This window comes from Pollachius pollachius (genome assembly GCF_949987615.1).
Source record: "Pollachius pollachius genome assembly, chromosome: 12".
NCBI lineage: Eukaryota > Metazoa > Chordata > Actinopteri > Gadiformes > Gadidae > Pollachius > Pollachius pollachius.
The window spans coordinates 19,352,402-19,380,044 of NC_136945.1; the positions used below are offsets into that span (position 1 = coordinate 19,352,402).

The 27,643-nt window shown below is 48.5% G+C and overlaps 3 protein-coding genes across 6 annotated transcripts; 2 read left to right on the plus strand and 1 right to left on the minus strand.

Annotated features, from left to right (window-relative positions):
- Positions 1-135: 135 nt before the first annotated feature.
- Positions 136-11,390, plus strand: nelfcd (negative elongation factor complex member C/D). 2 transcript variants are annotated; one of them, XR_013812285.1, is made up of 15 exons: positions 136-308; positions 1,755-1,864; positions 1,948-2,057; positions 2,475-2,584; positions 3,102-3,209; positions 4,621-4,773; positions 5,382-5,512; positions 6,020-6,185; positions 6,721-6,855; positions 7,380-7,519; positions 8,250-8,364; positions 9,577-9,672; positions 10,128-10,268; positions 10,622-10,845; positions 11,139-11,390. XR_013812285.1 is itself a non-coding variant. In XM_079747511.1 (15 exons), exons 1-15 carry the CDS (start codon positions 252-254, stop codon positions 11,171-11,173), a joined length of 1,737 nt encoding a protein of 578 aa, XP_079603637.1. In that variant the 5' UTR covers positions 136-251; the 3' UTR covers positions 11,174-11,390. The 2 variants fall into 2 exon arrangements, 1 of the variants encoding a protein (XP_079603637.1); XM_079747511.1 differs by having other exon boundaries at positions 10,622-10,751.
- Positions 11,391-11,954: 564 nt separating this feature from the next.
- On the minus strand, positions 11,955-17,522 carry ctsz (cathepsin Z). Of its 2 annotated transcripts, XM_079747337.1 has the most exons (7): positions 17,291-17,522; positions 16,859-17,022; positions 16,066-16,245; positions 15,390-15,540; positions 14,804-14,966; positions 13,850-13,977; positions 11,955-12,560 (listed from the first exon to the last, which is right to left on the minus strand). In XM_079747337.1, exons 1-6 carry the CDS (start codon positions 17,407-17,409, stop codon positions 13,852-13,854), a joined length of 903 nt encoding a protein of 300 aa, XP_079603463.1. In that variant the 5' UTR covers positions 17,410-17,522; the 3' UTR covers positions 11,955-12,560; positions 13,850-13,851. The 2 variants fall into 2 exon arrangements, with proteins under 2 accessions (XP_079603463.1, XP_079603462.1); XM_079747336.1 differs by lacking the exon at positions 11,955-12,560 and having other exon boundaries at positions 13,383-13,977.
- A 3,120-nt stretch (positions 17,523-20,642) lies between these two features.
- Positions 20,643-27,524, plus strand: LOC307084171 (monoacylglycerol lipase abhd6-A-like). Of its 2 annotated transcripts, none has more exons than XM_079748425.1 (9): positions 20,643-21,066; positions 21,843-22,055; positions 22,435-22,591; positions 23,018-23,131; positions 23,867-23,999; positions 25,298-25,461; positions 25,931-25,985; positions 26,337-26,437; positions 26,737-27,524. In XM_079748425.1, the coding sequence occupies exons 2-9, from the start codon at positions 21,937-21,939 to the stop codon at positions 26,905-26,907; spliced, it is 1,014 nt and encodes a 337-aa protein (XP_079604551.1). In that variant the 5' UTR covers positions 20,643-21,066; positions 21,843-21,936; the 3' UTR covers positions 26,908-27,524. The 2 variants fall into 2 exon arrangements, with proteins under 2 accessions (XP_079604551.1, XP_079604550.1); XM_079748424.1 differs by having other exon boundaries at positions 21,909-22,055.
- The last annotated feature ends 119 nt before the right edge of the window (positions 27,525-27,643 follow it).

A 27,643-nucleotide genomic window follows, 5' to 3' on the forward strand; every position in this document is an offset into this window, starting at 1 on the left:
ATTAACCTGGTTTATTGGTTAATCCCTAAGGGTTAGACGTTTGATGCGCCAAATCTATCGGAGGTGGGCGTGGCCTCGAGTAGCGACTCAGTGCGCAAGCGCGAGCGCATCGCCATTTTCCTGTTGTTAGCTAAAGCCAAACTGATAAGCTAGCTGAGAGAAAACAGCCAACGTTTCTGTTGTTGAACACCAGACGTCCGGACTGATCACACGGATAAAAGCCTGAGCTCGTCCACCTCTCTCCCGTCATCATGGACGAGGAGTATTACAGCGGAGGAGCCGGAGACTGGGAGGACGGAGGGAACCTGGTGAGATGTTACCTTCAGTACTAGACATGTTGGACTGGTGGAGACTGGGAGGACGGAGGGAACCTGGTGAGATGTTACCTTCAGTACTAGACATGTTGGACTGGTGGAGACTGGGAGACGAGATGTTACCTTCAGTACTAGACATGTTGGACTGGTGGAGACTGGGAGACGAGATGTTACCTTCAGTACTAGACATGTTGGACTGGTGGAGACTGGGAGGACTGGGAGGGAACCTGGTGAGATGTTACCTTCAGTACTAGACATGTTGGACTGGTGGAGACTGGGAGGACGGAGGGAACCTGGTGAGATGTTACCTTCAGTACTAGACATGTTGGACTGGTGGAGACTGGGAGACGAGATGTTACCTTCAGTACTAGACATGTTGGACTGGTGGAGACTGGGAGACGAGATGTTACCTTCAGTACTAGACATGTTGGACTGGTGGAGACTGGGAGGACTGGGAGGGAACCTGGTGAGATGTTACCTTCAGTACTAGACATGTTGGACTGGTGGAGACTGGGAGGACGGAGGGAACCTGGTGAGATGTTACCTTCAGTACTAGACATGTTGGACTGGTGGAGACTGGGAGACGAGATGTTACCTTCCGGACTAGACATCTTGGAGTGGTGGAGACTAGGAGACGAGATGTTACCTTCAGGACTAGAAATGTTTCCTTCAGTAGTAAACATGTTGTCCTGGTGGAGACGAGGTGTTACCTTCAGGACTAGACATGTTGTCTCGGTGAACAGAGGGGACTGTGAGACCTGTTGCACGCTGGTCAATCAGGAGGACAGATGACATGTTGTCTTAGTAACGCAGCAGCTGGCTTTCATCTTCATCTTCACACATCATCTGTACACGAGCGACAAGTGTAAAGCGCTCACCATGCAGAGCCTCTCTCCTGTTAGTGTGTTCTAACACACACACACACACACACACACACATCACAGTATGTTCTCTATTGTCAGATACATTAACCACTTTATACTATATAACTACACTATATAACCTATGGAGGCTAAATACTATAGAGCTCATATATTATACAAGCTACTGCGAAGTTATTCAAAACATACGTGATGTCCCCATTAAGTCAGCTGGAGTGTGAATCACTGAGCGTTATTCATTGTTCGATATAATGCCCTCAGATTTGCAACATATTATGAAAAAAGGTAATGATGAGTGATTTTCTCACCGCTGATTAGTCTACGTTTGGTAAATCATTTTATTATAATACCACACAGCTTAGTTCGAGGTCATTCTGCATCATCCGGTTCACTGACATTTGCATGTTATTGTCTCCTGTTTTCAAATAATGCAAATATTTTGTGAACCTGTCCAAGAATCCTGAATCCAAAAGAGAATAACTGGTTTCCTTAGTACTGTACTGTGTGTGTGTGTGTGTGCGTGTGTTTAACATCAATGTCCTTTATCGTCGCCCTGAAGGATGGCTACGTCGAAGGAGAAAATGACGGCAAAATCCAGGAAGATTGCCTGAAGAAGTTCTCCAGCAGGGATTACATCATGGAGCCGGCGGTCTTCAACACCCTGAAAACGTGTGTTTAGTCTCAATGACAGCGGTGTCCATTTTGAACATAGGGGGCTTTTAATGTGTAGTAAAACATGTTCTCTCTCTCAGGTATTTCCAGGCCGGCGGTTCTCCGGAAAGCGTGATCTCGCTCCTGTCGGAGAACTACTGCGCAGTAGCCCAGACGGTCAACCTCCTGGCAGAGTGGCTGATACAGATGGGCACGTACTCTCAGCTAGGGTTGGGGGGGGTTGGGGTTGTGGCTTCATTTATAGGGGTTCAGTTATGTGTGTGTGTGTGTGTGTGTGTGTTGGGGGGGGGGGGGGGGGGGGGGGGGGGGGGGGGGGGGATCCAGGGTAGTTGTTTTTTTTGGGGGGGGGGGGGGGGGGGGGGTTTGCTCGACTCGTGCACACACCAACAAAAGGTGGACACATAGTAACAAGTCTAGTCTAGTTCTAAACCGCTGATTTTGTCTACAGTTGTATTTAAGTTCGAATGTCTTTATCTCTTGATAAATGACCAGTGTCCGGACCTCGGTGACCTCATCGCTGGCCACGGGCATGCCTTCAACGTAACGTTCATCATACTTCATGCAAGCCATGTCTGACCCGGGGGTTTGTTTGGCTTCCACTTCTCAGGCGTCGAAGCCGGCCAGGTCCAGGAGCGCGTGGAGAACCACCTGAAGAGCCTCCTCATCAAGCACTTTGACCCCCAGAAGGCCGACTCCATCTTCACGGTGGAGGGAGAGGTGAGACCTGGAGTTGACCTCCTGGGGCGCCCCTCGGCTCACTGCACAGCCTCACCGTGGACATGATGTTCCCCTCGGATCCCCACCGGGTCCTTTACATTTATATTTACGTTTAGGGCGTTAAGCAGATGTTTTTAATTATCCAAAGCAACTTACACAAGTACATTTGTCAGAAGAAAGAGAAACAACAATATATCGCTGTCGGTACCGTAAGGATGTTGATGGAAGCAACAACTGCTAGGTTAACCCATTCCCTGAGTACAAAAAAGATAGCTAGGATAAGATGCTACATGATGCTAAGTACTATTTTTAAGTGCAAGGACGTACAACGTACAATAGGTTCTTTAGAGGGGTGTGGGGGGTTAAGGGGGGAGGCTATGCAGAGTCTAGGTTATCTTCTGAAGGTCATAATTTAGACCACATCCATGTTGTACATGGTATGATAAGATACAGATCAACCCCATGACTCTGATGGGGTTGATGGTGCTAATCCTGTTCCATCTCTTGCCTCCGTCAGACGCCGGCCTGGTTGGAGCAGATGATCGCTCACACCACCTGGAGGGACCTCTTCTACAAGCTGGCCGAGGCCCATCCCGACTGCCTGATGCTCAACTTCACCGTCAAGGTGCGTGGAGGCGCCCCCTGCTGGCAGGGCTGGCATCAGCACCTGCCTGGTTGGATATCTCATTTTAAGTAGTACATGTAAATATGGAGCCCAGCAAACGAAAGGTCAAATCAACATAAAGAATGACATGGATTGAAAGTGAGAAATTATACAGCTGAAATAATTGTTATAGTTGGAAACTAAATGTTCCAACCTCTCTTGGTGACTGGTGTTATCTGCCCTGAACACGTCTCTCTCTTTTGTTAGGGTTTCATGTGTTGAACTAATTATGCCAAACCGAGTACAAATTTGTAAATGTAACACTAAAATCTGAATGTAGTGAGTTAGTTTAACTAGAGCAGTCTTTCCCAAAGACTGGGTCGCGACCCACATGTGGGTCGCAGGAGATTTGAATTGGGTCGCAATATAAAAAATAAATAAAAAAAAATAAATGTTTTATTTATTATTTTTTACACATTAGCATTTAAAAAACTTTCAACAAGAAGCATGTTTTTGATAGTACTGAATGTTTTTATTCTTCTGATAATTTTACTTATAACATTGAATCTAGTTGAAAGGCTAATGTACATTGTGAGAGGAAATAACAACAATAAGATAACCAAAACAAGGAGATGTGAACTCTGCCTCAATGCATTTATTTGGTCTCATTTAGGGCAGAGTATTTAATACGTGTATTATGTTTACAATAACAAGTGCATAAAACAAAGTTGTGATTTATCTCTTCGAAATGGTTGGTATAAGTTCATATATAATGGGTTGCGGAATTGGCAGTAAAAACGTTCAGGGATGTTCATTTATGCACGAATTTGTTCTTCTCACGATTTTATAGATAAGGCCTATTGTGAATTGGGTCGCGATGGTTTGTTATTTTAAAAAAATGGGTCCCCAGAAAAACAGTTTGGGGAATTGTACTAGAGGACCTGCTGACAGTCAGGCTTCCTTCTGCTGGGGGCGCTGGCCACGTTTAGGGATTTGAAAGTACATACACTGTACCTGTGTGTGTGTGTGTGTGTGTGTGTGTGTGTGTGTGTGTGTGTCTTTTGATTTGACATCTGTATACACTGTTCAGTGGAAACAGCAGGGATAAGTATTTCACTTCCCTTTCCTCTGTTTAAAGTTGCATAAGCAAATCAGGCAGCTGGAGATTTTGTGTTTATTCTTCTCTTTTTTTATGAATGTTTTATTAGCTGTGTCTTGAAGCCTCAGGTGCTTCATGAAGACCTTCTGTAGTCGGGGTTCTGCTGAAGCACACTATTAAACTCTGATGTTGAAGTGGGCCATTTCTGTTATAATAAGTGTGTGTGTGTGTGTGTGTGTGTGTGTGATGGTAATATATATGTGCATTGTGTGTGTTGGTAATATTTCTGTGTGTGTTTTTAATGTTTTGTCAATGTGTGTGTTTTGTGTGCAGCTGATCTCGGACGCGGGCTACCAGGGGGAAATCACCAGCGTGTCCACGGCCTGCCAGCAGCTGGAGGTCTTCTCCCGGGTCCTCAGAACCTCCCTGGCCACGCTGCTGGACGGAGGGGAGGAGAACCTGGAGAAGAACCTGCCGGAGTTCGCTGTGAGAACACAGACCCCCGACCCCCCTCTGGGCCGAGTCCTACCCCTCTGGGCCGAGTCCTACCCCTCTGGGCCGAGTCCTACCCCTCTGGGCCGAGTCCTAACCCTCTGGGCCTAGTCCTACTCTTAGTCCTCCTCTTAATCCCACCCTTCTTAGTCCTACTCTTAGTCCTACCCTTAGTCCTTCCCTTAGCCCTACTCTTAGTCCTATTCTTAGTCCTTCCCTTAGTCTTACTCTTAGTCCTACCCTTAGTCCTTCCCTTAGTCCTATTCTTAGTCCTACCCTTAGTCCTTCCCTTCGGCTTACTCGTAGCCCTACTCGTAGCCCTACTCTTAGTCCTATTCTTAGTCCTTCCCTGCTAAATCCTAATTTGCTCAGACTTTGATTTCTTCATCCATCTTTAAGCCATACAGTAGTATTGCATCCCATCTGAACATTGTTGTTCATGTAAAGACGTTTTACTGCATTGCAGCCTACTGATAACCACTGTGATGTTTGGTTTACTGGGTGAACGAACCCAGCCTGCGTTCCTCAGTGAGGAACAGACCCTGAGCCGTGGAGCAGGTCAATGAGTAATGTGTGTGTGTGCGTGTGTGTGTGTTGTGTAGAAGATGGTGTGTCACGGGGAGCACACCTACCTGTTCGCCCAGTCCATGATGTCCATCCTGTCCCAGGAGGAGCAGGGGGGCTCGGCCATGCGCAGGATAGGCCAGGAGGTGCAGAAGTCGGCCCATCAAAGGTATCCTCGTCTCTGTCTGCGCGCTGTAGGGCGTCCGCACTGTGAAGCCCACGGCAGGATATCCCGTTGTGGCAGCAGCCTACAGTGTTGGCAATACAGTGCAATGAGTGTGGCATGTGGCTCAGGAGGCAGAGCGGGTTGGCTGGTAACGGGTAGGTTGCTAGTTCGATCCCCTAGCTGAGTGTCGAGGCGTCCCTGAGCAAGGCACCCCTCCCTAACTGTCCCTGATGAGCTGGCTGTCGCCTTGCGTGGTCGACACCTCCGTCGGTGTGTGCATGACGAATGGTCGAACGTTGGGCGATGTTGTAAAGCTTTGAGTCGACCCTGGTTAGGGGGGCACCGTTAGAAAGTCCATTTACCATTTAAACAGTTGTAACCCAGAGGATTTGGCCGGCGTGTAGCCCTGTTTTCTGCGTTCATCCCTGAGCTTCAAAAGGGTCAGAAACAAGGGCCCGGCTTGAGGCCTCCTGAGCTGTCCCCTGACGTTGCTGCTGGGTCCCCCTCCAGGGGCCACGATGCCAGCCAGATCACGCTGGCCCTGGGGACGGCGGCTGCCTACCCGCGGGCGTGCCAGGCCCTGGGGGCCATGCTGTCCAAGGGGGCCCTGAACCCCGCCGACATCACCGTGCTCTTCAAGATGTTCAGCAGCATGGACCCGCCGCCCGTGGAGCTGGTAGGTGGAGGCGCGCCGCGGGACGCACTCAGGGCACACTCAGGGCACACTCAGGGCACACTCAGGGCACACTCAGGGCACACTCAGGGCACACTCAGGGCACACTTAGTGCTCCCTTAAAGAGGGTTCCAAAGATTCAAGACTCACTTGTTCAGGGTTCACCTAGACTCTGCGTACCCCCCCCCCCCCCCACGACACCCCTCTAACGCACTTATTGTATGTTGTACGTCCTTGCACTTAGCCTCGTTTAGTGTCTTATCCTAGCTATCTTTGTTGTATCCGGGTTTTGGGTTAACTTAACGATTGTTAGTGCTTGGCACTTGGTCCTATGAACATCCTTGCTGTACCGACAGTGGTATATTGTTTGAGCTTCTGTTTCAAATGTACTTATTGTAAGTCGCTTTGGACAAAAGTGTCTGCTAAATGCCCTTAATGGGGCAATAGGAGGGGAGGATAAGGGAAGCAAGCTGTTGTGGTTGGCGGTCGCCCGTTCTCTCGGGAACCATGTTTGATTCCCTCTTCCCTGTGTCTGCAGATCAGAGTGCCTGCCTTCCTGGACCTGTTCATGCAGTCTCTGTTCAAGCCCGGCTCCAAGATCAACCAGGACCACAAACACAAATACATCCACATCCTGGCCTACGCCGCCAGCGTGGTGGAGACCTGGAAGAAGGTAAGAGGAACTAGGAGGCGTCGCTCTGTGGGGGGGGTGCAGGACTTAGGACATGCCGACCAACCTCTGATCTATTCAATACTCGACTGTGTATTCGTCTTACTGTGATGTGTTCTGACTGAAGCCTTACTGTGATGTGTTCTGACTGAAGTCTTACTGTGATGTGTTCTGACTGAAGCCTTACTGTGATGTGTTCTGACTGAAGCCTTACTGTGATGTGTTCTGACTGAAGCCTTACTGTGATGTGTTCTGACTGAAGCCTTACTGTGATGTGTTCTGACTGAAGCCTTACTGTGATGTGTTCTGACTGAAGCCTTACTGTGATGTGTTCTGACTGAAGTCTTACTGTGATGTGTTCTGACTGAAGTCTTACTTTGATGTGTTCTGACTGAAGCCTTTCTGTGATGTGTTCTGACTGAAGTCTTACTGTGATGTGTTCTGACTGAAGCCTTACTGTGATGTGTTCTGACTGAAGCCTTACTGTGATGTGTTCTGACTGAAGCCTCACTGTGATGTTTCCTCAGAACAAGCGTGTGAATATCAACAAAGACGAGCTCAAGTCAACGTCAAAGGCCATCGAGACGGTCCATAACCTCTGCTGCAACGAGAACAAGGGAGCGACGGAGCTGGTGGCCGAGCTGGGAACACTGTACCAGTGCATCAGGTCTGTCTCCGGACCAGTTTATTAGAACTCCAGCATGGGCTCTGTCCTCAGACCAGTTCATTAGACCTCCAGTATGGGCTCTGTCCTCAGACCAGTTCATTAGACCTCCAGTATGGGCTCTGTCCTCAGACCAGTTCATTAGACCTCCAGTATGGGCTCTGTCCTCAGACCAGTTCATTAGACCTCCAGTATGGGCTCTGTCCTTAGACCAGTTCATTAGACCTCCAGTATGGGCTCTGTCCTCAGACCAGTTCATTAGACCTCCAGTATGGGCTCTGTCCTCAGACCAGTTCAATAGACCTCCAGTGGGGTCTCTGTCCTGAAACCAGTTCAATAGACTGCAGTAGCTCAGGAGGTAGAGCGGTTTTGGCTGGTAACAGGAAGGTTGCTAGTTCAATCCTCCTGACAAGCTTGCTGTCGCCCTGCATGGTTGACACCGCCGTCGGTGTGTGAACGGGCGAATGGATGGTTGTAAGTCGCTCTGGATATAAGCATCAGCAAAATCCCCTAAATGTAACCGTAATATATCTCCAGTAGTGTCCCTCGCCTCAGACCAGTTCAATAGACCTCCAGTATGGCCTCTTGACCGGTTCCTATAAGCACCAATATGCAGACAGAATACAGAATGTGTTTCATGGACGAGTCCACACAGTATATATAACGGGTCTCCCTGACCCCCAGCGTGAAGCTGTGTGTCCGGAGCCTCCTGACCAGCAGGCTGTCTCCTCAGGTTCCCCGTGGTGGCCATGGGGGTGCTAAAGTGGGTGGACTGGACGGTGTCGGAGCCGCGCTACTTCCAGCTCCAGACGGACCACACGCCGGTGCACCTGGCGCTGCTGGACGAGGTCAGTGGGAGGGAGGACTTCACCTCCGCTCGGAGATACACATGGACCACCACGCCTCCTCTCTGGAACGTCACACCTTCACACCTTCACCACACCTCCTCTCTGGAACATCATACGTTCACACCTTCACCACACCTCCTCTCTGGAACATCATACGTTCACACCTTCACCACGCCTCCTCTCTGGAACGTCATACGTTCACACCTTCACCACGCCTCCTCTCTGGAACGTCACACCTTCACACCTTCACCACACCTCCTCTCTGGAACATCATACGTTCACACCTTCACCACACCTCCTCTCTGGAACGCCACACCTTCACCACACCTCTCTGAAACATTCACACGTTCACCACACCTCCTCTCTGAGACCTTCACTCGTTCACCACACCTCCTCTCTCGAACGTCACATCTTCACCACACCTCCTCTCTGGAACGTCACACCTTCACATCTTCACCACACCTCCTCTCGGAGATGCACATGGACCATCACACCTTCACTCGTTCACCACACCTCCTCTGGAACATCACACCTTCACACCTTCACCACACCTCCTCTCTGGAACATCACACATTCACCACTCCTCCTGTCTGAGACATTCACACGTTCACCTCTTCTCCGAGACATTCACTCGTTCACCACACCTCCTCTCTGGACCTTCACCCGTTCACCACACCTCCTCTCGGAGATACACATGGACCATCACCCGTTCACCACACTTCCTCTCTGGACCATCACCCGTTCACCACACCTCCTCTCTGAGACCTTCACCCGTTCACCACACCTCCTCTCTGGTCCTTCACCCGTTCACCACACCTCCTCTCTGGTCCTTCACCCGTTCACCACACCTCCTCTCTGGTCCTTCACCCGTTCACCACACCTCCTCTCTGGTCCTTCACCCGTTCACCACACCTCCTCTCTGGACCTTCACCCGTTCACCACACCTCCTCTCTGGACCTTCACCCGTTCACCACACCTCCTCTCTGGTCCTTCACCCGTTCACCACACCTCCTCTCTGGTCCTTCACCCGTTCACCACACCTCCTCTCTGGTCCTTCACCCGTTCACCACACCTCCTCTCTGGACCTTCACCCGTTCACCACACCTCCTCTCTGGTCCTTCACCCGTTCACCACACCTCCTCTCTGGACCTTCACCCGTTCACCACACCTCCTCTCTGGTCCTTCTCCTCTTCTCCCTCCTCTCCTCCCCAGATCTGCACCTGCCACCAGCTGCTGCACCCTCAGGTGCTCCAGCTGCTCGTCAAGCTCTTTGAGACGGAGCACTCCCAGCTGGACGTCATGGAGCAGGTGGGTGAACCCGTAACAACGTACCCAGGTGTACCCAGGTGGACCCGTGTGAACCCTAATGTAGCCAGGTGTAGCCAGGTGGACCCGTGTGAACCCTGATGTAGCCAGGTGTAGCCAGGTGGACCCGTGTGAACCCTGATGTAGCCAGGTGTAGCCAGGTGGACCCGCGTGAACCCTGATGTAGCCAGGTGGACCCTTATGTACCGATGTGTACCCAGATGTATCCAGGTAAACCAAGGTGCAGCCAGGTCTACCCAGATGTTTACAGGCCCACCCAGGTTAACACAGGTGTACCCAGGTGTAGCCAGATGTTTACAGGTCTACCCAGGTGCACCCAGATGTCCCCAGGTGCACCGCGATGTACCCAGATTTACCCGTCTCTGAGCTGACTCATGATTGCCGACAACTAAGACCTTCCCTTGCGACCTCCCTCCCGTGACCTCTGACCTCTGCAGCTGGAGCTGAAGAAGACTTTGCTGGACCGCATGGTACACCTGCTGAGTCGTGGCTACGTGCTGCCCGTGGTGGGCTACATCCGACGGTGTCTGGAGAAGCTCAACACGGACATCTCCCTCATCCGGTACTTCGTCACGGAGGTAGAGCCTCCATCTGGATGCGTGGTGTCTGTCACACTTCAGTAACGAGGACGATTGTGACGCACGTGTCTTTGATCTGATCTGCCCTTCACATAAACGAGTCCATGACACCGTAGCCCTTTTGTAGTTGCGGTTTTCTGGATGGCTCATTAGTTAGCATTAATGTCCACATGAGGGATCGCACTCAATACCAGACCTGTATTGGGGCAGATGGGAGCTCTGCACTGGGCTAATAACCCCGGGGGTAGCCCTGGGCTAGGCGGCGTCTCCAGAGAGGACTCGTTCCCTCCCTGGCTCTGGGGTACGTCTACCAGCCCCCCCCGGCCCCTCCCTGACGCTGTCCCTGTGCTCAGGTTCTGGACGTGATCGCGCCCCCGTACACGGCGGACTTTGTGCAGCTGTTCCTGCCCATCCTGGAGAACGGCAGCATCGCCGGCACCATCCGCACGGAGGGGGAGTACGACCCCGTGGCCGAGTTCATCGGTACGACCGCCTGGAGCGCCCGTCTGTAGGGGCCCGCCTAGGGCCCCGCACAGGCCTTAATGCCCCCGGTGTTACTGCTGAGCCACAGTCATGAGTACGCATCTGTAGTGACCCCCATGGGGGCCACACACTGCCCTTAATACCCCCGGTGTTACTGCTGAACCAGTCATGAGTACGCATCTGTAGTGACCCCCATGGGGGCCACACACAGGCCACAGACAGGCCCTTAATACCCCCGGTGTTACTGCTGAACCAGTCATGATTACAAGGACTGATTTCAAAAGACTCCCTTGTTGAGGTTACATCTAGACTCTGCATGAACTGGGACCTCAATACATTAACGGAGCCCCTCCTTCCCCCTCATGTGACTCTTCCTTCTGTTGCCAGCTCACTGCAAGTCCAACTTCATCATGATCAACTGACGGCCGGCGGGGCTGGTTCTTCCTCGGCGGAGCTCGTAGACAGAGTCCTTCCTGAGGCTGCCAGGGCCTGAGACGGGGTGCGGCCGGACGCTCCAACACGAGTCACGCTAGAAGCTCTCGGAAGGCAGCTTCAAAATGTGCTTTTGGTTCGGTGCCATACATGTATATTAATTTTTTTTACAGAAATGTCTCTACTAGTCGTTTTTTTAATAAAATAATTTAATGGACTTAACTTGTTCATCTTTTGTTATTACCGGGGCCTTCATTGATTAAGCAATAAAGGGCCTTTAAGCGGCCCTTATATTTAATTCTGGCCCTTAGGGCCTTTGATCTTGGGATCAGAGGTCATTTAATACCGCCATCACCGAGGCCATCACGAACCACACGCTATGCATGAAGGTGTCACGACGTCTCGCATGGATGGAGGCGTGTTGAAACCTCCGGAGTCCAGAAGATCCACTAGACGAGGACAGTGGACCAGGGAGTGAGTACTGTAACACCTGACGCGTTCTGGCCCAGTAATGACTGTAGGCTGGGTGGTATGGCAGGCCAACGTGCTGCCTATTTTATCATCTGTTCTTTTGGTTGACTTCACGACCAGAAGTGAAACAAATGTTAAGCTCTTATCTTGATGTGTTGTTGGGCGTCAATCGTTTTTAGCCAATTCTCTAAATCAGCACAATTTAAAAAATGGAACATGAATGCATTGTCGTTTGATTTCATACGACTAAGTTCAAATATTTAACTTTGATACAATTTTAAATGAAGCAAATACAGCCACTTGATTTAATATTTTAATTTCCAAAATGCAAATCTTAAATTGACTCATTGCAGGAAGAAAGGCAAATCACAGTATTTCAATGGAACATGACAAACTCTTACCATTTGATCGGATGTACACACAAGTGACACAAGTACAGCAGGTCAACACACCTCATTCTGTTACGGTTATTAACACTGCATCAGGCGCAGACGGTGATATGATCTTTGGTAGCCCCAGCATCAGTTCAAAAGTGATTGAAGTTTCTTTAGGCTAGTAGTCTTCTAGTTCATCAACTACTTATGTACATCAGCATGTCCGACAGTAAACATGTCGTTTCCACAGCATATCAGGCTAAAGGCGACAGAAAAGTAAAAAGTTGACATTTTTAAAAGCGCTATAGTAAAAATAAAAAAAAGCAATTTTTATGATATTCCCTTTTTTTGTGCGCACATTTTTCGAGAGTTTGTGATGGTGTAAACTGACGGAGGTGCTCCACCTCTAGCGGTAGTTCTTGGGCAGGATCGGGTCGCCGTACATGCAGTCCTCCTCCACCGCCAGGTTGAACTTGCTTCCACTTCCTCCTTTGAAGGCGCTGGTGACGATCCTCAGCCAGCCTTGCTCGCCCTACACAGAGAGAGAGAGAGAGAGAGGGGTCAGAGCCCCTCACGAGACGCCTGACTCATCACTCACATCACGGGACGACGAATGTACCAAATAAAAAAGGTTTAAGGCTGGCTGAGTTGGTGGTAAACAGTCGAGCTGAGAGTTAATGATTATGTGTTTTTAGTTTTAGCGTCTCCTTCACTGACAAAGGCATGGCTCATATGTGCATGAGTCTAGGTCCATATGAGTCTAGGTCCACATGAGTCTAGGTCCACGAGTCTAGGTATAGATGAGTCCAGGTTTAGATGAGTCTAGGTCTGGATGAGTCTAGGTCTGGATGAGTCTAGGTCCACATGAGGGCCTTTAAGCGGCCCTTATATTTAATTCTGGCCCTTAGGGCCTTTGATCTTGGGATCAGAGGTCATTTAATACCGCCATCACAGAGGCCATCACGAACCACACGCTATGCATGAAAGTGTCATGACGTCTCGCATGGATGGAGGCGTGTTGAAACCTCCGGGGTCCAGAAGATCCACTAGACGAGGACAGTGGACCAGGGAGTGAGTACTGTAACACCTGACGCGTTCTGGCCCAGTAATGACTGTAGGCTAACCCTAACCCTATTTTATCATCTGTTCTTTTGGTTGACTTCACGACCAGAAGTGAAACAAATGTTAAGCTCTTATCTTGATGTGTTGTTGGGCGCAATCGTTTTTAGCCAATTCTCTAAATCAGCACAATTTAAAAAAAGGAACATGAATGCATTGTCGTTTGATTTCATACGACTAAGTTCAAATATTTAATTTTGATACAATTTTAAATGAAGCAAATACAGCCACTTGATTTAATATTTTAATTTCCAAAATGCCAATCTTAAATTGACTCGCATTGCAGGAAGAAAGGCAAATCACAGTATTTCAATGGAACATGACAAACTCTTAACATTTGATCGGATGTACACACTAGTGACACAAGTACAGCAGGTCAACACACCTCATTCTGTTACGGTTATTAACACTGCATCAGGCGCAGACGGTGATATGATCTTTGGTAGCCCCAGCATCAGTTCAAAAGTGATTGAAGTTTCTTTAGGCTAGTAGTCTTCTAGTTCATCAACTACTTATGTACATCAGCATGTACGACAGTAAACATGTAGTTTCCACAGCATATCAGGCTAAAGGCGACAAAAGTTGACATTTTTAAAAGCACTATAGTAAAAAAAAAAAAAAGCAATTATCATGATATTCCCTTTTTTTGTGCGCACATTTTTCGAGAGTTTGTGATGGTGTAAACTGACGGAGGTGCTCCACCTCTAGCGGTAGTTCTTGGGCAGGATCGGGTCGCCGTACATGCAGTCCTCCTCCACTGCCAGGTTGAACTTGCTTCCACTTCCTCCTTTGAAGGCGCTGGTGACGATCCTCAGCCAGCCTTGCTCGCCCTAGACACAGATGGAGAGAGAGAGAGAGAGAGAGGTCAGAGCCCCTCACGAGACGCCTGACTCATCACTCACATCACGGGACGAAGAATGTACCAAATAAAAAAGGTTTAAGGCTGGCTGAGTTGGTGGTAAACAGTCGAGCTGAGAGTTAATGATCAGTTAGATTATGTGTTTTTAGTTTTAGCGTCTCCTTCACTGACAAAGGCATGGCTCATATGTGCATGAGTCTAGGTCCACATGAGTCTAGGTCCACATGAGTCTAGGTCCACACGGGTCCAGGTCCAGATGAGTCTAGGTCCACATGAGTCTAGGTCCACATGAGTCTAGGTCCACATGAGTCTAGGTCCACATGAGTCTAAGTCTAGATGAGTCTAGGTCTGGATGAGTCTAGGTCCACATGAGTCTAGGTCCACATGAGTCTAGGTCCACATGAGTCTAGGTCCACATGAGTCTAGGTCCACATGAGTCTAAGTCTAGATGAGTCTAGGTCTGGATGAGTCTAGGTCCACATGAGTCTAGGTCCACATGAGTCTAGGTCCACATGAGTCTAGGTCTAGATGAGTCTAGGTCTGGATGAGTCTAGGTCCACATGAGTCTAGGTCCACATGAGTCTAAGTCTAGATGAGTCTAGGTCTGGATGAGTCTAGGTCCACATGAGTCTAGGTCCACATGAGTCTAGGTCCACATGAGTCTAGGTCTGGATGAGTCTAGGTCCACATGAGTCTAGGTCCACATGAGTCTAGGTCCACATGAGTCTAGGTCTGGATGAGTCTAGGTCCACACGGGTCCAGGTCTACGCGGTGTACTGCTGCGGTGCACCACCTACCCAGGGCTCCCCCCAGGAGTTGCGTACGATCCAGAACTCCACGCCGTTCTCCACACCCCAGCCGGCCACCGACACGATGTGGTTGATGGACTGCCCCTCCACGTACTGCGAGTAGATGCCGCCGGTGTAGGCGTCCAGCTCATCCGTGGCTATGATGCCACAGCTACAGGAGAGAGACATCAGGGTCACCGCACAGCGGCACTCGTAAGGAGGGCCAATCAGATGAATGCACCGCATTTATGGAGCGCTTTTCTAACCAGTGACCGCTCAGAGCACTTTACAATACATTCACCCATTCATGCACCCATTCATGCACACATTCACACACCGACGGCGGTGTAAACCATCAAGGCGACAGCCAGCTCATCGGGAGCAGTCGGGGTGAGGCGTCTCGCTCAGGGACACCCCGACGCTCCGCTAGGAGGAGCCGGGGGATCGAACTAGCAAACCTTCCGGTTACCAGCCGGCCCGCTCTACCTCCAGCCGCACCTACGCTCCAGATCAGCGTTCGAATCAAACTCTCTCTTGATTGGCCCCCCCGGCGTACAACCCTCACCTGGTTGGCCCTCCGGCGTACGACTCTCACCTGATTGGCCCTCCGGTGTACAGCTCGGCCATCATCTTCTCGCGGCCGCTGACGGCGCCGTAGTCGCCCACCTTCCACAGGGTGTAGTTCTTGACGATGTTGCACTTCCCGAAGGTGGTGCACGTCCCGCACTGGTTGAAGGGCTTGCACTCTGTCAGGGGCGACACCAGTCATTACATTGACCTTTACATTCAGGGAGTTCGGCAGACGCTTTTATCCAAAGCGACTCACATAAGTACATTGGTCAGAAGAAAGAGAAACAACTATATATATCACTGTCAGTACAGTGAGGATGTTCATAGAACCAGGTGCCAAGCACTAACAATCACTAGGTTAACCCATTCCCCGTATACAACAGAGACAGCTAGGATGAGATGATGCACCTGATTGGTGCACTATTTTTCAGTGCCAGGACGCACAACATACAATCAGTACGTAAGAGGCGTGTGAGGGGGTAATGGGGGAGGCTATGAAGAGTCCGGGTAAACTCCTCATGCTTGTTCAGGTTAGGGAGCCTCATGATTGTGTGTGTGTGTGTGTGTGTGTGTGTGTGTGTGTGTGTGTGTGTGTGTGTGTGTGTGTGTGTGTGTGTGTGTGTGTGTGTGTGTGTGTGTGTGTGTGTGTGTGTGTGTGTGTGTGTGTTTGAGTAGAACCGGTTCCATATCCACCCACTCACTCTGGTCCTTGGCCTGGTAGTTGTTGCAGGTCTCGTCGGGGATGCCGTTGGTGTTGGCGTACTCCCAGACGCCCGAGTGGTCCCCCCCATGGCAGGTCCCCGCCCCCCCACAGTCCACCACGTTCTGGACGGACAGGTAGGCCGACGGCCACGCCCCCTTCCTCTTTATGTTGATGCGGTCTGTCGGGAGGAACAAAGAAACGCACACGCGCGCGCACACACACGCCCACACACACACGCGCGCACAAAGCCACGATGACGCAGCGGATTGAGTTCAGTAAACCAAAGATCAGCGAACAGTGGGGGGGAAAAAAAACCAGTGAAACATCACATGACGGGCCAGTAAAAGATCGGACAGAGCAGAGGTCCTGCCGGGTAGGGAGGGGGAGGGTAGGGTGGTGGTAGGTCCTAGGGCAGTCGTAGTAGTATAAGGGTGTAGTAGTAGTAGTAGTAGGGAAGGGTGGTAGTAGTAATAGCAGTAAGGTAGGGTAGTAGTAGAAGTAGTGGTATGGTAGTAGACTACTATGGTAGTAGGGTTAGTATTGCGGTAGGTTAGGGTGGTGGTAGGATGGTAATAGTAGGACAGTAGGGTAACAGTAGGGCATGAGGCACTTCCTGCCATGGCGCTGGTGATAGCAGGTTAGGGTAGGAATAGTAGTAGTATGGTAGGGTAGTATTAGTAGTAGTAGTAGCAGTAGGGTATGAGGCCCTACCTGCCATGGCGCCGGTGATAGTAGGTTAGGGTTGTAGTAGTTGTAGGGTAGTAGGATAATAGTCGGGTATGAGGCCCTACCTGCCATGGCGCTGGTGCTGCCGTGAGCCCAACAGGAGCCGCAGTACTGAGGAATGTGCTGATTCCTGGTTGTGCTTACAAAGTTGGTGCCGTTAACGTTTCTCCAGTCCCATGATTTGGGAAGGTCGGAGAGGTTCATCAGTTCGTGAGGACGAGGTGAGGTCCTGTGGTAGGACGAGGAAGGCCGTTTATCGGCAGTGATTACTTACACTGCGGGTATTAAACACAAACGGAGCATGCTCATCTCGTTTGTAACCGCTGATACAAGCGGTACAAAAAACAGTAATAAACGCAATAAACGGTAATAAAGCGGCTAATAAAGCGGTACAAAAACGTTAATAAACGCAATAAACGTTATTGGATTATAACGTTAACGTTTACAAAAAGCAGAAGTGCAACCTGAACACTGGGAGCAACAACAACAACCCTCACCTCAGACCGAAGCCGTTCCCCCGGGGACGGGGCCGGTAGCAGGGCTGGTCCCCGTTAAAGAAGAGTCCCGCAGCCGCCCCAGACACCAGCACCATCAACACCCAGAGGGGGGTCGCCATCGCACCGGAACAGAGTATCCTAACCTAACCGAGCTGTTGGGGAGACGGGTTTAGTTGTTCGCCTCACGTCGGAGAATGGTCATGCGCTGCTGCCCGGCCCTCCTCTCGGTCTGAAAACGTGCAGTTGGGATTCGCGACGTGCTGTCACCTGATCGTGACGTCACAGGAGTCATGGGTTCTAGGAGTCGGTCTGCTGCAATGTAGTGGACCAAACCCTTAACTACACCGTAGTCACTACAGGGCCTACTGCAGGCCTACTGGAGATATTAGTAGCCTATTACAGCGAATCTCAATTTTTTTTACCTTATTCTCTGAGTGATTGAGATCTGATCTCTCGTTACTTCCGTCAAGTTGGAAAGAAATTGGCAGATTCGGAGTTTGCGGTTCAATGGATCATCGCTGAAACATCGTTGCGACACAAATGACACCTCTAGCTAAATGTAGTAACCTAGAGAACTAGCTATAACATTGTTTTCATCCAAACGAGCCGTCTTTAGAGAATTGGTCAAATTTCAATAGCGTCGCCATTTTTGACTCTAGAGCCCCACAACTTGCTCCATAAAGGCATGGCCTCTATATGGTCTTAGAAACATTACTTTGGAAAAATATATCTCTTATTTTTAAGGATTTATTGTTTGCAACAATTTCAATAGCGTCGCCATTGTTGAAACTAGAGCCCCACAACTTGCTCCATAAAGGCATGGCCTCTATATGGTCTTAGAAACATTACTTTGGAAAAATATATCTCTTATTTTTAAGGATTTATTGTTTGCAACAATTTCAATAGCGTCGCCATTGTTGAAACTAGAGCCCCAAAACTTGCTCCATATAGGCATGGCCTCTATATGGTCTTACTACAGCCTTTACTTTTGAAAAATATATCTCTTATTTTTAAGGTTTTTTTTTTTTGTTATTCTGTAATGTCAACAATATACTCAGACTGGACTGTAGAGTAACTGTAATAAGAACTTGCCAATAAACTTTGAATCACGCAGTGTTGTGTCGCCTAACTGCTTTCAGCCTGTTGTCTTCCAAAAATTCTGGTGGGAATAGTTCATTGAATACAAAGAGCCTACACAGGAGTGATGAAGGAAGATAGGAGTCAAACCAGTGGGCCTTACAATGTACACTATGCAGGTTCAACTCCATGTAAATGTATTATAGGAATATGAACATAGAAGGTTTTTGTGACATGTTTTCTAACATGCTTATTCTTGGGGGTGGGGGGATAATCTATGTCAAAACATGTTAGGCGAATGTACATTTATGCATTTACATTTAATAGTGTAATAGAGAATGAGTAAAGTGTGATGTATTTAATTGCAGTAACAACTGTGATTTAGGGAGTGCCAATATTGCTGGTATGGTACATTCAGTAAGTTGTAGCACTGCTGTTTTCCAAATACAAATACAGAGATTGTTCTCATCCAACCATCCCAGGACGACCTCTGGTCCAGACATCAATGCGTCCAGTTGAAATCATGAAGTCATACGACAGACGCAGCATGCCCCAAATTGGACCCCAATCACAGTCCTGAACAAAGTGACCCGGGTTTGAATCCTAACCATGGTCATTTGCTATCCTAGCTCTGTCTCCCATACCTAGCTCTCTATATAATAAAAGATGCCAAATAAAAATTCCTCAAAAATAAGAAGAGATATATTTTTCAAAACTAAAGGCTGTAGTAAGACCATATAGAGGCCATGCCTTTATGGAGCAAGTTTTGAGGCTCTAGAGTCAACAATGGCGAGGCTATTGAAATTGTTGCCAAACAAAAAATCCTTAAAAAATAAGAGGAGATATATTTTTCAAAATTAAAGATTGTAGTAAGACCATATTGGAACCTTGCCTATATGGAACAAGTTTTGGGGCTCTAGAGTCAACAATGGCGAAGCTATTGAAATTGTTGCTAAATACAAATTCCTCAAAAACAAGAGGAGATATATTTTTCAAAACTAAATTTCTAAATTTCTTTCCAACTTGACGGAAGTTCTCTCGTTTACAGCTCGGCCTCCTGCCGTTGTCTGGGTGTCCGTAGGTCCTCAGTAGTGTACCGTACAAACTAACCTTCCCAATTAAAAGATTATTTTCTGCACACAAAATGAGGACATAATAGTGTATACACTCTAGAATGATGCTAGACCCTGTGGATCGACCCTTGGGCCTAATATAGTGAATCTATCCCTTAAGTAGTGCATCACATAGGGAACCAGATTTGTCCCCTCAAAGCACTATTCTATGGTGATGCCCCAGATAGCTCACTATATAGGACACAAGTGGACCGACACAAGTAGACCAACCAAGTGGGTGTGGATTAACATTATTTGGTTGCAAGCAATCTTTCCCCCTTCTACTGCTCTCCTATCCTATCACCTCCTCTACTCTCCTCTCCTCTCCTATCTCCCACTTCTCTACTCCTCTACTTCTGAGGTGTGTAATAGTTGTGTGTTTTTGAACTATTTCCTAAAGTACATTTGAGTGAACATTCAGATGTGGTTTCAGGTGGTACTCCGATGGATCTAGATGTAAAACAGCATGACGGGAATATGTGGACATAGTCTGTGGCCAAGGCCGTCTTAATGCACGGTGTTACCTGGGCTGAAGCCCCAGGGCCTACGACGATCATGAGCTGCAGTAAAAAAATTCAGGTCGACAACGGCAAAATGTCGGAAATTAATTTACACATCTACATTGTAAGATCCCCTCTCAGGGGGCCTAGGAAACCTCTCAGCCCCGGGGTCCAATGGCAGGTTAATGCAGGCCTGCCTGTGATGGGTCACAACATCCTTGCGTTCGATGCCACCTTTCATATATAGTAGGCTGGCTGGCTGATTGACTGGTTAATTGACTGGCAGAATGAATGACTTGCTAACTGGCTGGATGTTATTTTTATAAAATGACTCAGTTCGTAGGAACGTTTTGAACGTTTTCTGTGATAAAAAAAAAAAATATCATTAAATATCTTAATAATCCCAGACAATTGTTTTTATCCCAGTATAACCATTATCAAAATGTGGTGATACTGGGCAGCTCCCAGTAGACCCGTAACAGGATGTGGTGATACTGGGCAGCTCCCAGTAGACCAGTAGCAGGATCTGTAATACTGGGCAGCTCCCAGTAAACCAGTAGCAGAATATGGTGGGACGACCTCTAGTGGCGGCTGCACATCAAAGCGAGCAACAAGCGCGTCGCATTATTGTATTGAGTCGCATTCTGAAGCTTCGATCGAAGATGGCCGACGGACAGCAGGTGCATATGGACGGATATCTCTATGTTAATCATTGAACATTAGGTAACACAGAGTGAAATCACAGAGGGTTACCTCTGACCTACATCACGGCGCCGCTTTTCAGGCGGTGGTTGAAAAAGCAACAGCAGCCCTTGAACTTCCTCTGTAGTTTAAACCTCTTATGCCGGAAAACGAGGTTACTGGCTAACCTCACATCCCATCCTTACCGGCTGATTTCACCTTCTAGCCGGCTGATCTCAACTCCTAACCGGCTGATCTCACCTCCTAATCGGCCGACCTGACACCCTAACCAGCTAATCTCACCGCTTAACCAGCTGATCTCACCACCTAACCAGCTGATCTCACATCCTTTTCATCTGATCTCACCCCCTGGAGAGGAGAGAGCGAGACCAGGCATAGAGGAAAGGTTGGTGCTGTGTGTTGAACTTGAACGCATGTCGTTTTATCATTGTCATTGTTTCGTCATGTTGTCATCATGTTGTTTAGATGGTAACGTGAAAGCCAGGATAGGATTTAAGGATAAAAACAAAACCACAGGCTGAAGAGTATCCGTCATGTTAAGCGCTCTCTCTCTCTCTCTATTGTTTATTATTGTTAATACAGGTTAGTATGGTTAATCTGGGTTAATCTGGGTTAGTATGTTTAATATAGGGTTATCAATAAATGGGTTCTTATGGGTTCGTTGTAATCTATTGCATCAGGGCGACCCTGTTGAACATGTTACATCCTCCTCACGCCCTCATGTTAACCAGTTTTATGACCTCAAAGTTCAGCAGTCCTTTGAATGGGTTAGTTTTAGTGAGTATGGGTTAGTATGAGTTATGGGATAGTATTGGTTTGATCTGGGATCCAGAAGTCCTCCTGGGTTACAGAAGAACTGCTGGGGGGGAGACGGCTCAGAGCTGGGCAGGAAACTTGAACTGCGAGGAGTCAGGCTTCCTGTAATGTTGAAGAGATGTTCCACTGAAATTGTAATTTAAGGCTGTTCCTACAGTGGACCTGACTGGTCAAAACAAATATGGAACAATACACCTGAACTTTGCACTGCCCTAGATAGATTAAATCCTAAACAACGTATAAAACATTAATCAGTATTCCTAACTACTTCATATTCATCTTATCATTCCATATGTTTGGAGGAAAACGGCTCTGACACTAAACACTCGCGTGATCTGGTTACAGTCAAGGCGTCTGCTGAATCCTCTCTAGAGCTGGGAGGTCCTGTTCTGAGCCTCTCGTGTCTTAAAGGGAAGCTGTGTGCGCCTTGCCTGTGGAGATGGGCGTGTGTGTGGTTAGCGTGATAGCGCTGGCAGGAAGCCTCCTTGCCGTCCCCGTCCTGGTCTTCACGGCGACATACTTCCTCTGGCCTGCAGCGCTCATTAAGACCTACAACTGGTGAGGAAACACAAACACACACGCAACCATGCAGGCACACACTCATGCTGATACTCACACCTCACGCGCAGACACATATACACACACACATTTACTCCCAAACATGCACACAAACTTACGCAGTCACACACACGCACTATGTCGCATACACACACACACACACACACGCATAGACAATGTCACACACACGCACACACTCACGTACAATGTCACACACACATGCATACACAATGTCACACACACGCACACACAATTTCACACACACGCACATGCAATGTCACACACGCACACAAAAGCACACACACACTCACACACATTAGTATCATAACACTGACGGCTGCGTGTGTGTGTGTGTGCGTGTGTGTGTGTGTGAGTGCAGGTGCAGCAGGTGGAGGCGTGGTCTCCAGGTGAGGTGTGTGTTCTGGGGGGACTACAGGTTCTGCTACTCCCAGCGGGGGGTCCCGGGCCCCTCCCCCTCCCTCCTCCTGCTCCACGGCTTCTCCGCCAACAAAGACATGTGGCTGCCCATCATGCAGGTACCGTCACCGCGGCAACCGCCGGCATCCATCACCAGAGCAATGGGTGGAGGTGGACACGTGTGTGTGTGTGTGTGTGTGTGTGTGATATTTCAAACAATGGGTTAAAAAGTGACATAACAGCTTGTGTGTCCCTTTGCGTGTGTGTGTGTGTGCCTGCGTGTGTTTGTGTGTGTATTTGCATGTTTATGTGTTTCTGTGTGTGTGTGTGTGTGTGTGTGTGTGTGCATGCATATGTGTGTGTGTGTGTGTTTGTGTGCGTGCGTGCGTGCATGTGTGTGCGTGCGTGCGTGAATGCGTGCGTGCGTGCGTGCGTGCATATGTGTGAGCGTGTGTGTGCGTGCGTGCATATGTGTGTGTGTCTGTGTGTGCGTGCATGCATATGTGTGTGCGTGTGTGTGCGTGCGTGCTTGCGTGTGTGTGTAGTACCTCCCGGAGCGGCTGCATGTGGTGAGTGTGGACATGCCGGGTCACGAGGGGTCCAGCCGGACCGGACCGGAGGACTGGAGCATCCAGGGTCAGGTCGACCGCATCCACCAGGTCAGAACCACAGACACAGCACCAGGTGCCTGGTAGTTCAGACTCTAGGGTGGTAGTTGAGACTGTAGGGTGGTAGTTGAGACTCTAGGGTGGTAGTTGAGGTAGACACTAGGGTGGTAGTTGAGGTAGACACTAGGGTGGTAGTTGAGACTCTAGGGTGGTAGTTGAGGTAGACACTAGGGTGGTAGTTGAGGTAGACACTAGGGTGGTAGTTGAGGTAGACACTAGGGTGGTAGTTGAGGTAGACTCTAGCGTACAATAGGTAGAACTTTACGCTATTGAATAAATCGCTGCCCATTTAAGGCTGTTACTAAGGAAACCCTGCTGTGTAGTTTGTCGTACTGATGTTATCCTGCTGTTTAGTTTGTTGTACTAATGTTACCCTGCTCTGTAGTTTGTCTTAGTTATGATCTCCTGCTGTGTAGTTTGTCGTACTAATGTTACCCTGCTCTGTAGTTTGTCTTAGTTATGATCTCCTGCTGTGTAGTTTGTCGTACTAATGTTACCCTGCTCTGTAGTTTGTCTTAGTTATGATCTCCTGCTGTGTAGTTTGTCGTACTAATGTTACCCTGCTCTGTAGTTTGTCTTAGTTATGATCTCCTGCTGTGTAGTTTGTCGTACTAATGTTACCCTGCTTTGTAGTTTGTTGTACTAATGAAACCCTGCTGTGCAGTTTGTTGTACTGATGAAACCCTGCTGTGCAGTTTGTTGTACTGATGAAACCCTGCTGTGTAGTTTGTCCAGGCGGTGGGTCTGGACAAACAGCGCTTCCACCTGGCGGGCTCCTCCATGGGGGGCAACGTGGCCGGGGTGTACGCTGCCCAGCACCCCGGCCAGCTGGCCGCCCTCACCCTCATCTGCCCTGCAGGTGAATACAGGACCCACCACACTGAGATGATGCAGTACCACAGTACAGACATGATGCAGTACCACCACACTGACATGATGCAGTACCACAGTACAGACATGATGCAGTACCACCACACTGACATGATGCAGTACCACCACACTGACATGATGCAGTACCACAGTACAGACATGATACAGTACCACCACACTGACATGATGAGGTACCACAGTACTAAGGTAGTACCACAGTACAGACATGATACAGTACCACCGCACTGACATGATACAGTACCACAGTACAGACATGATGCAGTACCACCGCACTGACATGATACAGTACCACAGTACAGACATGATGCAGTACCACCGCACTGACATGATACAGTACCACAGTACAGACATGATACAGTACCACCACACTGACATGATGCAGTACCACAGTACAGACATGATGCAGTACCACCGCACTGACATGATACAGTACCACCGCACTGACATGATGCAGTACCACAGTACAGACATGATACAGTACCACAGTACAGACATGATACAGTACCACCACACTGACATGATACAGTACCACCACACTGACATGATACAGTACCACCACACTGACATGATACAGTACCACAGTACAGACATGATGCAGTACCACAGTACTGACATGATACAGTACCACCACACTGACATGATGAGGTACCACAGTACTAAGGTAGTACCACAGTACATACATGATGCAGTACCACAGTACTGACATGATACAGTACCACCGCACTGACATGATACAGTACCACAGTACAGACATGATACAGTACCACAGTACAGACATGATACAGTACAGACATGATACAGTACCACAGTACAGACATGATCCAACACCACCACACTGACATGATACAGTACCACAGTATTAAGGTAGTACCACAGTACTAAGGTATTACCTCAGTTCTAAGGTAGTACAGAGTACTTCGGTAGTACCACAGTAATAAGGAGGTTCTCTGCAGGGCAGGTAGTACCCAGTACTCAGGTAGTACCCAGGGTAGTACCGGTACTAAGGAGGTTCTCTGCAGGGCTGGTAGTACCCAGTACTCGGGTAGCACCCAGGGTAGTACCCAGTACTCAGGTAGTACCCAGGGTAGTACCCAGTACTCAGGAGGTTCTCTGCAGGGCTGGAGGTCCCCAGTACTCAGGTAGTACCCAGGGTAGTACCGGTACTCAGGAGGTTCTCTGCAGGGCTGAAGGTCCCCAGTACTCGGGTAGTTCTCAGGTAGTACCAAGTACTCAGGGTAGTACCGGTACTCAGGAGGTTCTCTGCAGGGCTGGAGGTCCCCAGGGACTCTGGGTTTGTCCGCCTGCTGAAGGAGATGAAGGAGCGCGGGGAGATGAAGCCGGAGGACGTCCCCCTCATCCCCCACACCACCCAGCAGATGAGGGACATGCTGAGACTCTGCTGCCATAGAAACATTGAACTACCCCAACAGGTGAGCAGTAAGCCCCGCCTCCTCACCGTCCTTAAAGGGGAAGCGCGCCACACCAGCGGGACGCATGACGTCAGTGGTCCAACATTTCTGCAGTTTTGGGCAGAAGCTGATGTTGCAGAGGCTGATATTTCTGACAGCGTATGAAGTAGTTTGCTGTTGTATTGGCACATGGATGACCTTGTCAAAACAAGACTGTTAGCATTGCCATTTGATACCTTTTTAATACAGCTAATATAATATATGGCTACTGCTAACCATTTATTACAATGCTGTAGGTTTAAAAATGGAACGTGTCTGTATGTCGATTGTTATAGCTTAATGAAGAATAAAGTACCTCTCTCTCTTTCTCTTGTAAAGTACATCATGATGAAAATCTGATGTGTTTTAAAAGTTATATATCAGGAGTAATACTTTAGTAACTTCTTGTTTGTGTGTGTTTGATTGTGTGTTTTTTTTTGTGTTTGTCCAGATCCTGAAGGGACTGTTAGCCTCAAGACTTCCGAACAATGACTTCTACTCACAAGGTGCTAAAGTGTTTTAATAGAACTCCTTCATATTCTTACAGTTATTAAACAGTACTACAGTGTTCATATCGTACCACAGCGTTCATATAGTACTATTATATAGCCCCGTAGTGTTTATATTGTACTACCACATAGTACTACAGTAATACTTTTACATTTACTTTTAGGGAATTTAGCAGTCGTTTTATCCAAAGCGACCATTTGTCAGAAGATAAACAATAAGATAAACAATCTGTCGGTGCCTAGAACAAAGTGCCAATCACTAACAATCGTTAGGTTAACCCATTCCCCGTGTACAACAAGGCTAGTTAGGATAAGATGCTCAGTAATGGTATTTCCTGTGTGTCTCAGTGTTACAGGAGATCCTCTCTGAGCAGTCGGTCCGCTCCTTGCACGACAGCCTTCACCTCATCACAACGCCCCTACAGGTCATCTGGGGAACGGATGACCAGGTACCAGAGGCCTCCCATCAGTACCACAGGACAGGCCCTCATCCCAGTCGCGTTCCGAAGGGCTTCACAGGCCATCTCACACCTCTAGCCCTCAACTCTCTTAAGACGCAGCTATTGGAAATATGTAGATTAGTAAGGAGTAAAGATATAAATAAACACACGGCCTGTTCAGCCCTTTGAGACTGTAATGGGGATTAAGGGCTTTACAAATAAAATTGAATTGAGGTATTCAGGGAACTAGTAAGGCAGGAAACAGGAGAACAAAATCAAATCAGGCTCTAACCACGTGTCCTCCGCAGGTGATCGACGTGTCCGGAGCGGGCGTGCTGCGGGAGGCACACCCCGGCTGCCAGGTGGAGCTCTTGGAGCGCTGCGGGCACGCAGTCATGCTGGACCGGCCCAGGAAGGCGGCGCGGCTCCTCACTGACTTCCTGTCCACGCAGGACGTCCAAACCAAGAAACGCTCCTGATGATCCCATACATGGAGGAACCTGGGAGAAACCAGACCAGGGAGGAGGAGGATGATGATGTTGATGATGATGATGAGGAGGAGGAGGAGGAGGAGGAGGAGGAGGAGGAGGATGATGATGATGATGATGATGAGGAGGATAATGATGATGATGATGATGATGAGGAGGACGATGATGATGAGAATGATGAGGAGGACGATGATGATGATAAAGCCGAAGAGAAGGATGATGATGATGATGATGATGATGATGATACTGATATATGCTTTATTAATTCTAGGGGGAAATTCGTTCTTTGCATTCAACCCATCCTATACTTAAAGCTAGGAGCAATGGGCTGCCTGCCACACAGGTAGCGCCCAGGAACAAATTCCAGGTGTAGTGCCCTGCTTTAGGCAGGGCAGAAGTGTTAATTAGCTGGTATGGTCGGTGTGGTAGGAAACCCACATGGACAAAGGGTGAACATGCAAATGAACATACAATGATGACAATGGTGTTGAATTTGTAATAAGATGATCATTCCCAGTGATTCCTGCCTTATAGAGGGAGAGAGGAGAATTCTTTGGAATTACTTTATGTTGGTGTCTCTTTAGAGATACTTTTTTGTAGTATACATTTCAAATTATATTTGTTATTATATGAAGTTGGTGTTACAATGTTTATAAAATAAATGTAATGTGAATGTAATTACACCGGGTGTGGATCTTTTATTTTGAAATAGGAATTCCTCTCTTCC